This window comes from Chenopodium album, chromosome 24, assembly GCF_948465745.1.
Source record: "Chenopodium album chromosome 24, dcCheAlbu1.1, whole genome shotgun sequence".
Lineage (NCBI taxonomy): Eukaryota > Viridiplantae > Streptophyta > Magnoliopsida > Caryophyllales > Amaranthaceae > Chenopodium > Chenopodium album.
In genome coordinates this window covers 3,474,620-3,485,917 of record NC_137857.1, presented here as the reverse complement: position 1 = coordinate 3,485,917, position 11,298 = coordinate 3,474,620, and the positions used below count along the sequence as shown (strand labels likewise).

Sequence of the window (11,298 nt, the reverse complement as noted above, 5' to 3'; positions counted from 1 at the left end):
TTAAGCCACCACCAAATAAACACCTTTGGGTACCCAACCAGTGAGCTTCACCAGACCCTCTCCAAACTCTTTATAATTCTTCTTCACATTTTTTGCCTTGATATCGTCTCCACATTTCCCACATTTTTCATTCGGAAGATTTGGTACTACAACAATCTTCTGCAATGATTCAGACGCACCAAGCAAGCACTCAGCGAGCTCCAACTCGCAAGGCCGGCCACGAAAGCCATGAATCTTAACCAGCTTCAAGCATTGATGGTGATGAAATTGCTTCGCTTTAAGCCTTATGTAATGCTGTGCAACATTTGCCTGATGCAAAGACTGCAACTTCGTCCACTAAAAAGGCGAAAAAATTACTGTGGACTACTGAGTATATGGGGCAATAAACACATGAAAATATACCTTTAATACAAAGCTGAGGAAATGATCACAAACCTTATCAGCAGCTTCCACAAGCGAATCAGTGTGAATCGAATCTTGTAAATTCATTATCTACCATTAAGCGAAAGAAAATCAATATCACAAACAAACATATACAGCATTGGTACAACAGATACACCATTTAACGTGTTTCGATTCAATGTCTAATGATTAATGTAAGATACAACATGCATAATCTTACAAAACAACCTTCATAATAGGCTAGATCATATTAGAAAATCCAATCATAAACCGATGCCTAAAACAAAGTGGCCTAAAGTCCTAGCACAATTATATTAACTCATATACTAAAACAGATTTCTAATTACATGACAAATCATGAATAAACAGAAAGGGCTATCAATACCTTAATTGAGAATCTATGCAAGGAGGGAGCTGCCTTGATCAGAAGAACCGGCCAAAGAAGACAGGAATCGCGTTCTATAGGTGCCCTTATATTCACTTCCAGCTGCTCAAGCTTTGGTAGTTGTGGAACATCAATAGGATACGTTGGTTCAATGCAATCCTAGATAACAAAACACAAAGATTTAAATGAATGCAGCTTAGAAAAAATAAGAAAAAAAATAATACTAGCTATTATGAGTTTATATTTACCACATTAAAGTCAGTGATATCCAACTTAAGCGTCTTGACTTGAAGGATGTATCCAAAATTAAACGAACGGGTTTGCAGTGAAAAACTGCTTAGACCCATAGTAAAATGCAGCTCAGACAGCAGAGGAGCATGACTTATAATTGGAGCATTGAGACATTGATACCTTAAGGACAATAGACTTGGTGACCACAAACTTAAGGAGATCGCCGATATGTGGATGTCAACTAGCTCTAGGCTCTTCAACTTAAAAGATTGATTTTCAATATACAGCCTATCTATGATCAACGAGTACAAGCATAATCGTTCAAGAGAAGGACAATTGTGCAACAATAAGTTGATTGCTTGGGTGGTTATGTTTACATGTTTCAAGCAGAGTTCTCGCAGGTTGTATAAGGCAGGGTAACGAGCATTTTTAATAAGGTTGTTATGACCACCAGCCGAGGTTAACAAAGCCTTGAGATCATTTCTAAATGGTAACGAATAATTATAATTCTCCCTTCGACAGGTGACTGCACCCTTGCCATTGGGTGAAAAGTCCAGTTCAAGTCGGGCTACCCTTCTATGAAAGGCATACTCTACCCACTGATGAATATCACGAGTGCTAGTATAATCAAAATCGAAGCAAACCGTTAATTCTTCTAGTGTTGGCTTGGTATAAGCTTCCAAGACGCGAGTGATCACATTTATGAAAAATGACCTTAACTCCTTAATATCTAGGGAGCGAGGGCAGTTATCACAGTGAGGTGAAAGCGAAAATCTCAGCTTAGAAGTACTGTTATAGTCCCATAACTTCTGCCATCTACGAGAAAGGGTGCCACATCTGATTGCATCTTTCAATTCTAACTTTGGTAGTATATGTGACACAATAATTTCGTCTGGCAGCCGGTAAAAAATATCTGTATTCTTCATGACTTCTTTAGTAACCAGATAACTCTATAAACAAAACAAAATGGCAACACAATATTATGATTGATGTTAGATTTGGTGAAACTTCTGAGTGTACTCCATTAATCAATATGTATAGGAGCTACAATATGAGTTTTAACTGTGTTAGGAAACCTTAAAAGATAAACATACCACATTTACAAAATATATCCTAAACTGTAACAGAATATCTTATCATATATTCTATCAATTCGATTTGTTGCAAGGAAAAACTTAATATATATATAGAAATAGCGGACTACCAAAATAATCTTTACAATCAAAAGAGTAAATTATTTTATATATTAATGGCAGAAAATTAGTCTAACTTTTATCCTTAGAAAAACTTGTAAACTGTAATACAGTAGTTTCTATCAATAGATTAGGTAGAAAAAAAAAAAAAAAAAACTATGAAGTACTTGTCTATATATTTAAGGGGAGAAGGTTTAAAATCAAACCCCTATATTCTGTAACTCTACATTTTTACATATTTGTGTCATCTTTGATGACAACAAGGTGATCTCCATCTCTAACTACCTCAATACAATCAATTTCGGCACCATTATCAGTTTCAACTCTCAAAGGGAAAAAACCGAACTTTTTAGCTATCACATTCAATAACTCCTCAAGACTATTTGGTAATAAAACAACCACCTTCCTAAGTTTTCCTTCTTGCTCACAACTAATGGTCACTCTAGGAGTGACATGGTTCTTCTCCTGATGAGTGTCGCCTTTTCTACCAAAATATTCATGACCTATGGCAGGAAACAGATCACTCTGTCCACTTTGAGCAGCTGATATGACCCCAAATATTGAGTTACGGAAGTTATTAGCCTTCCTCCTCGGCCTCATCCCTGATCCTACTGATCCTGATCCTGATCCATCTTCGGACAAGTTATGGTGTCCTTGTGTCAAATTTGGTGCACTAGTATACCTCCCTAGGAAACGCACTTTGTTTCTATGCTCATCAGGAACTTGCAACACTACTTGAGGCTTAGATCCTACCTTGGCTTGGAATAGGGCAGATATTTGCTCATGACCCTGCTGTTCAGCAAGGGCTCTTGGAGTCCACCCACTGATGTCTGGCAAATCAATGTGTGCCCCTTGATCAAGCAGATACTCGACGATCTTGATGTTTCCTTCGCTAACTGCCACGTGCAGGGCCGTCCTTCCTATGAACTTTGAAGCAGAGATCTCACTTTGAGGAAAGGCAGTGGAAGTAACTGCTGGGAATGTTACATCACCACCATAGCTGACAATTTTTTTGAGGAGGTCAAGGTTGTCTTGCTCGGTAGCTATACAAGCATACTGACCAACGTCGCCAGCACAAATGTTAGCACCATGACTTATTAGAAGTTTCACCACCGCCTCATGACCACCCTGCATTGCATTCCATAATGGTATGTTCCCATCTTGATCTGTGCTCAAACAGATACGAAAACATTTCGAAAAATATGTCAGACAAGTTGATTGCTCATGATCTGTAATTAGAATTTAAGAGCTAATGATATATATATACCTTTGCAATCAGGATCAGCACCATAATCTAGCAGTAGATACACACATTTTTCACTTCCATTCGATGCTGCAATGTGCTGCAGTTTTGAGGCCAAAAATAGTAAAATACAAACATAAGTAATTAGAAATGAGAATTACATGAATACTATTACTATTATGCAAGTCTTGAAATAATGAAAAACATACAAGAGCTGTCCTTCCACGTTCGTCTGTTTCATTGGGATCACGTCCTTGTTTCAGCAACCTATGCATCAAATGACCATCACCTCTTGCAGCAGCAAAACATAGGCTTATCGGTAAATCAAGCCTACCATGACCCATCATCTTCTCTATCTCCGCCATACTTTCCTTCGCGGTGTTGTCATTCTTGTGCTCCTGCTCTTTCAGATGCTGCCCAAGAAAATATAAATTTGACACACACAAACAAAAACAGTCTCTGATGATAAAGACTTTAATTTATCATGCAGAATACCTGTAAGAGATTATTCATGATTATGTTCCCATCTCCTACATTGGACTGCACAATGTTCAAGAAATTTGTACGATTTATCCGTAACAACTGACAGAGCCTCCTGGTTCTCACTGTATACAGTTGAGGCCTATAGCAAAGTACGGCGACTTCACCACATATATCACCCTTGTTCAACTCTCCAATAACCTGAAATGTGCAAATAAACAGAAAGAAGATACATACTGTAAAAAAAATCCTCAACCATGTATAATTTGAAGTTTTAGGCACACAGGAAGTATCATATAGTAATAACTTGCCTGAAATACTCCATCATTATTGCGCCGGATAAGCTCCTGAAATCACATAAAATAATTATAATTAGATCAGGAAAACTGCAACATTTTCTGCTATCTATGAAACAGCTTTAATTTGGTTCTGCAAGTTTACCAGTGAGCCATTAACAACTATGTAGAAGTCAGTTGGCGCTTCATTTTGGAGAATGACATCCTCCTTTGGAGCAAAGTATTCTGCTTTCATCTCAGCCACCTGCATACAAGAAAATCAAGTTAATCAAAGAACATAAGATATATATATATATATATATATATATATATATATATATATATATATATATATATATATATATATATATATATATATATATATATATATATAATTCAGTTATGTGCAAGATTTAGTGAGGGTACCAGCTGAAAGAGGAGGTCTTTGGACACATCACGGAACAAATACACGTTATCTACTAAAGAGTAGAAAAGATGTTCTGAAATGTTTGATCTGATTGCTTTAGGTAAGGAATCGAGTATCTGTTGTTGCTGCAGTCCCTCAGTATCTGTTCGATGTTTCAATTTGATATGTGCAAGCATCTGTTCCTGCAAATGCTGAGGAAGTTGGTGCCTTTGTGCAAAACCCGAAGCTGCTTGAATGGTATCCCTCTGTTTAAAAACAGAACAACAGCAAAACAAGTGAATCACACAACGAAATAGATTACTTAAGTCTAATTCTTCAACTCAATTCCAAAAAATTTCGTATAGTTTTCTTAGAGGATTAAAATGATTTTCTTCCTATGACAACCATTATAGTTTTATCCTTAACAATAATAGACAACGAAAGATGGCCTTACATATTTTCTAGTTCGGCTACTTCCATGGACAACCAAGTTGGTCATGTTCCCTATTATATATGCAGTGAGTCCAAGGTTGAATAACATGTAGAAAACATCGAAAAGCATCTCGTCTCTGTTGACAGGATGCAAGTCACCATAGCCAACAGTCGACATAGTAGTAATAGCCCAGTAAACCGACATCACATATCGTGTCCACAAACTGAACTGAAGGAAATCTTCCATGGCTGATCCAATCCATGTAGCCCTTTTATCTCGATGATGTGCAGCAATATGATAACAGAAACACCCAGCACAATGGACTGCAAAAAGGGTGATCTGAAAAGAAAAGAAAAATGAGGGATTCAACAAACATTGACCCAGCAAATTAAAAACAGTATTAGAAATAAATAACCTTCAATAAATCAAGAAGATACACTTACAAGAATAAGCTTAATACATCGAATCACAATGTAGCTATACTGTCTATCATTCTCCAGCCTGTTACAATTGTGACTATATCAGTTTAAATCAGCTTTTAAAATCTTTCTAATATGCTGCAACACTTGAAAGAAGTGTATACCTGGAAAAGAGCCTACTGACTCTTCTTAAACGCCATAGACGGAACATGTTGAACACACCATAAGTTCGTGTAGAAGGAGGTAAAATCTTCTGAATGAGTTCAGAGGGGATAATGGAGATAACATCGAGAGGCATCTTAAAGCTAAAAATGTAATTCCTGGCTATTAATTTTCGATCATCAACAAATATGTATGTTGTTTTATCAAGGTATGCAACAAAGAAAGTAAGGATGATATCTAGAGCAAAGAACCCATTGACAATATTGTCGACAATTGATATTGGCACCGTAGGCCTATCAAGAAAGCCAAACTCGAAAGGAGAGATCCAAGCTGTGTAAAGCACCAGAATTACCAAAAAATAATCCCATTTCCTGCAGACAACCAAAAAAACTTTACAAGATTGAAAGTAAACTTATGACATTTTCACAAATACATACATATCATGAACCATATTCAGATTTCATATAATTATCAATAATCTAGTTTAGTTCAAAGGTAAGCACTTATTATATATTATGGACCATACTCCAAAATTGTATACTTTATAACTCTAAATATTATGATTGGTAACCTCGAATAACAATATATGTAACCTACTCGTAAAGTTATATGGAGCAGAGAAATAAGGAAGAAATCAGTACTAGATTGTTTCAGAGCAACAGTTGGTAAAGATCAAGATATGACCAAGTAAAAAATTTGTGAGAAACTTGAATAACAATTGGCATATACTAAGATTATGATCCTTGTTCTTGAATGTCACTTTCACCTAAGATAACACGATCACACGAGTAATGTAACACTAGTACATACTATGTATACCATTGCTATACGATGTTTAGTACAGTACACACCCTGTCAATCCATATACAAATTATGGCATTTTTGGTACATCTCTAAAAACTTACATCGTTCCATCTTTACGTAACTTTTGTCTTTGTTCAAAAAATTTTATAACGCGGTTACATTAACTTCTTTCTTCCTATTATAAGTAGAGTTTCAACTAAACATTGCATTTTTGGTACTCCTTATATGCCTCTAAAACAACTACAAAAGGTACAACATTCCCTCTTTTTGCTAACTTGTGTTTAGTTCAAACAATTTTGTATCGAGTTCACATTAATTACTTGCTTGTTTTTTTCTCTTAAAAAGAGTTCGAATTCATATACTTGTATATGTCTTACTCATTGTTATATTGAAACAAAATGACAAATTTATCGGTTGTTAGAACAGCTTATTATAGGTCTTTAAGGGGTCATTTATGAAAGTTACACCAATTTTTATTTTTCCTAAAAGCAGTAGGATTTTTTTTACCCCTAATATAAATTCATTGCTACAATAATAATTGATAAATTATTAATTTCATGAAATTCTTAAATTGTCAATAAAATGCTACAGTGTCATCCACCAATTCATAAAACAAATCAACAAAACATCATGAAACAAAGTAACAACAAACATTCACATTGGACAAGTTTTTCCAACTTTTCAAATTTCAATGCGACAATTTATCAAACACATTGCATGCAATATGGTTCACAAATTTTTTTATTTTTATTTTTTTTTAAAAAAATTATTAAGCTTCTATGTGGGTCAACAGCAATCTTCACAAGAAAATGCAAAACACCCTAATTGACAAAATTAAAGCAAAACTTTATTTGTCACTTTTTAGCATAATTGATTAATTATTTAGTTTATTTGTAAAATCTAAGTTTATTATTAAAAAAAAAAATACACACAAAATTAGAGTTCCCATTGCTAAGAAGTCGGAATATAAAGTTTAAAGTTTGTTACATGCCCTAACTATGACAGATGATAAACCTCTAAAAATTGATTTTCTTGGTTCACATTGCAATCACTTGTACTTTAAGTAATTTTCGGTATTCTTAAGCGTGTTTAATGGTGTAATCGAATGGCAATGCATAATCAATAATCACGAGTACATTACTACATCCAATTGAATTTTCATGCTCTCGAAACCACTAAAGGTACGTAATTTTTTTTGTAACACAGTAAATTTAATTGAAATAACAAAGTTCGGAACTGGTAATTAATATTATCATATATTATAAACCCGAGGAAATAATAATATATTAATCTGGTATCGAGGGAGTATCATATTGAAAAAAAAAAAAACACGAGATGAATAAGATGAAAAGAACAAAACCTGTAACGAGGATCAAAAGGAGAAATAACAAATCGTCTGAGATTAACACGACAATGGCTTCGAGCACCAAGAGATGGCAAAATCTCAGCCGTTAGATCATAACCAGTATGACTTGAAGCTTCATGCTCTGTTTCTTTTGCTGAACCACAATTTAATCTCTTCCACATCTTTTTTTTCTTAATTAATAATTACACTTTAATTACTGTTATTTTCTTCTTCTTCTTTTTTCTCTCAAACCCAGAAAAATTCTACATAAATACATCACAATTTAAGAGTTTTGATATTATTATTATATTTTTATGGGAATTTATTATTTGGGAGATTTGTTTCTCTTAAAAAAAAAGTTAACAACTTGGCGCCTTAAATAGTTAGGGAAGTGATATTGAGTGCACTTTTTTATTTTTTATTTTTTTACTGAAGTTTGTAGGTTTCTCTTTTGCCAAGGATGCTAATCTTTTTTATTTTAATTTTTATCCCCTGTTTTCCAAGAAATGGAGTAGTAATCTATTTTTACCTTCTTCAAGTTTCGTAGGTTATTTCCTAAAAATAAAAAAGGTTATTTGGTATATTAATTGATTTTTTGAGAGTATGATACGGAGTATTTTTTTATTTTTTTTTAATATGCAGATTATTATTTTCTCTTGGGTTTTTTTTTTTTCTTCAATTAATAGGTTTCATCCCGAAAAAGAATCTCAATATATAATTTTTTGTACTCCATATAATGCTTAATTTTTATTTATTTAAAGAAAGGGTTGTGTAACATTGTTAAATTTGAATAATTTTATAGGCTTGTATTGGTTGTATTGGTAATTGTTAGAGGTTTATCATCTGTCATAGTTAAAAAGAATCGAATAGGTGTATTGCTTGTATTGGTCAACCTTTATATCAAAAACCAAGATGCTCAATAAGTCAATATTACTATTCACCGTAAACTAAAGCCCTATATTATTCACCATATGAGAACAGCTGAAGTGGTATTACACATACAACTTGATTGTTAAAGCCTGTTCTGATTGACTGAGCTGAGCTGAACTTATTGGAGTTGAATGAATATTTTATGAGAGAGAGAAACTAAGATAAGAACTGAACTGAAAATAAGCTGAAGAGAACAAACCCTTAGAGATATGAGATATTGCACAACAAAATACCAATGTTGATGCACTTGCTATAAAATTTGCTCATAAATTCTTTAAAAAAACGCAAATCTATTTACAAACAAGTAATGCACTTATTTACGAAGTAGAAAATATGAGAAAAATTCTTTTAAAGTCTTTTTTTTTTTTTTGGGTGATTTATGGATACAAGTACAATTTATTTTCTAATTATGGAAACAATCGAATTACCCATAATAATGCAAGATATTTGTATATTTTCTTCCTTCCCAAGCCAAAAATAAAAATAATTAAAAAAGTCACTTACCTTTTTTTTTTTTTTTTTTTTTTTTTTTTTTTTTTGAGGAAACAAATCACTTACTTGAGATCTTATCAAAAAAAAAAAAAAATCACTTACTTGAGATAGAATTCATTTAATATTTGCTCACAAAAAAAAAAAAAAAAAAAACCTTCACTACACAATGTTTCCTTAAAAATTTATCTATAAATATAACTAAAGTAATTACCGCTGATGTCATTACTTTCCACATGTCAACTTCTTATAAAAAATTTTCCCTCCAAAACTAGTAATGACATTATTATTTTTTTTTCAATATAAATAAAAATTTAAAAATGCTAAATTAATTATATATTTTTCTAATAGATTTTATATTTGAATTGACTATCTATAAATATAACTAAAGTAATTACCGCTGATGTCATTACTTTCACATGTCAACTTCTTATAAAAAAATTTCCCTCCAAAACTAATAATGACATTATTATTTTTTTTTCAATATAAATAAAAATTTAAAAATGCTAAATTAATTATATATTTTTCTAATAGATTTTATATTTGAATTGACTAATTATGCAAATTCCATTGGAGAAATAAAGGAAGGTCGGGTTCTTATAAACATTATTTTTTCTCCTACTCCGTATATTTTATACAAATTATATGAATTGGGGTGTCCATTCTTTATTAATTTATCAATTTATTAGATTTTTCTTAAATTATTTACACACAAATAAGCAAAAAAATATTGTTAAAATCGTAAATTATTGTTAAAATCGTGCATCGCACGAGCCTAATCTAGTTTATTTATTTAATTAAGTTCCTTTGTCTCATTGAGATCGAGAATTCGAGATGGTAATTGACTCATTTCTTTAGTATACATATATATATGTATTCAACTTTTGCCGCCTTATGTTCTTCTTTGGTCGAATAAGAAGATTTTGTGTAGGAAATCTTAAACCTGCAAATTGAAGAATATGCATGTGTATGGATTTTAACATTAAAATTGGATGGATAGAATTATCAAGATATACAACTATGAACTATATGTATTAATGTATAACCCAATAGATAAAATGGGAGAAAAACGTTGGCCATTAAAGGGAAGATACAAATAGGTAGGAGACTTAAAAAGAACATTCATTCATAATTTACCTCAATATAATTAAGAGTTAACTACGAATATAATATTTATAAAATATATGTGTATCACTTTTTCCGTATACAAAAATAATGTAACCAAAAATCCAATCAAAGGTTGGTGAGGATTCTTTTTACACCCTCCCAAAGAGTCTAGCCGGTTAATTTGAAGCGGGTGGATTTATAAGAGATTCCGATCTAATGGGGTCATCTTTCTACTAACAAAAAAATATATACGAACTAGAAAATCTTATGTAACTAGAAAAGACATGTCTCTTCGTGGACAAACACAAAGATTAGACTAACTATAGACTAAAAAGATACCATTAATTAGTGTGTAGGTTAAGCCCCAAAATCAAAGCTAAACTAACATGCATGTGTCAACGAACGTTGAATCCTATCTCACCGTGATCCACTACTTTATTTTTGGTAACAATTGACTTTGTAACAAACTAACCGAAAGGCTATATTATGTCTTTGTTCATGCTATATATAATATATGCATAATTAAACACATGCATATAATGTTTCCTACCAAATTCATGCAATAATTAGTGTTTTAATTATAAGGATATATTGTTTGGAGACATCTTCACATTCAAAAGCATGAAGTGATGGGCATGTCTAAATTTGAAAGATGAGTTTGTCTTTCTATAATTAAATCTTGCTATTGTATTTCAATACTTACTCATGTGAGTTTGTTGGATATATGCCCAATTTTGTATGCAATAATTGATGCATGAATTAAGGTTCCTTGGTATCTTTCTTAAAGGATAACGAGGATTCAAAATCAAGCAATAAATTTTCAAAATTATTCTTTTTTAGTAATAAATACTTGTAATCTTTCATACTCTATGATTCAAATATGGTTTTATTTTTAGTTGATATATAATTGTTTATTGTAAATGATGATGACCACATATATAGTACTTTACAACACAATTTTTTCAAATTTTTAAGAGCATCTTCTGCATGGGGC

General features: G+C 32.3%; 2 protein-coding genes across 2 annotated transcripts; both read right to left on the bottom strand.

Annotated features, from left to right (window-relative positions):
* On the bottom strand, positions 1-1,944 carry LOC145612759 (uncharacterized). The gene is made up of 4 exons (XM_081668053.1): positions 1,036-1,944; positions 788-946; positions 436-492; positions 1-336 (listed from the first exon to the last, which is right to left on the bottom strand). Exons 1-4 carry the CDS (start codon positions 1,942-1,944, stop codon positions 1-3), a joined length of 1,461 nt encoding a protein of 486 aa, XP_081524179.1.
* A 106-nt stretch (positions 1,945-2,050) lies between these two features.
* LOC145610407 (potassium channel AKT1-like) lies at positions 2,051-8,104 on the bottom strand. The gene is made up of 11 exons (XM_081665753.1): positions 7,794-8,104; positions 5,632-6,000; positions 5,492-5,549; positions 5,070-5,387; positions 4,636-4,881; positions 4,376-4,474; positions 4,246-4,281; positions 3,950-4,135; positions 3,664-3,867; positions 3,479-3,554; positions 2,051-3,377 (listed from the first exon to the last, which is right to left on the bottom strand). The coding sequence occupies exons 1-11, from the start codon at positions 7,958-7,960 to the stop codon at positions 2,443-2,445; spliced, it is 2,694 nt and encodes an 897-aa protein (XP_081521879.1). The 5' UTR covers positions 7,961-8,104; the 3' UTR covers positions 2,051-2,442.
* Between the last annotated feature and the right edge of the window lie 3,194 nt (positions 8,105-11,298).

Excerpts from the sequence above, each read along its gene's own strand:
- LOC145612759 (XM_081668053.1), bottom strand. The coding sequence starts at position 1,944 with ATGAAGAATACAGATATTTTTTACCGGCTGCCAGACGAAATTATTGTG. Across the intron at positions 947-1,035 it reads ATATCACTGACTTTAATGTG|GATTGCATTGAACCAACGTA; the intron begins GTAAATATAAAC and ends TTTGTTATCTAG. Across the intron at positions 493-787 it reads TGCATAGATTCTCAATTAAG|ATAATGAATTTACAAGATTC; the intron begins GTATTGATAGCC and ends GCTTAATGGTAG.
- LOC145610407 (XM_081665753.1), bottom strand. The coding sequence starts at position 7,960 with ATGTGGAAGAGATTAAATTGTGGTTCAGCAAAAGAAACAGAGCATGAA. Across the intron at positions 4,136-4,245 it reads ATAATGATGGAGTATTTCAG|GTTATTGGAGAGTTGAACAA; the intron begins GCAAGTTATTAC and ends TGCACATTTCAG. Across the intron at positions 3,555-3,663 it reads AACGTGGAAGGACAGCTCTT|CACATTGCAGCATCGAATGG; the intron begins GTATGTTTTTCA and ends TCAAAACTGCAG.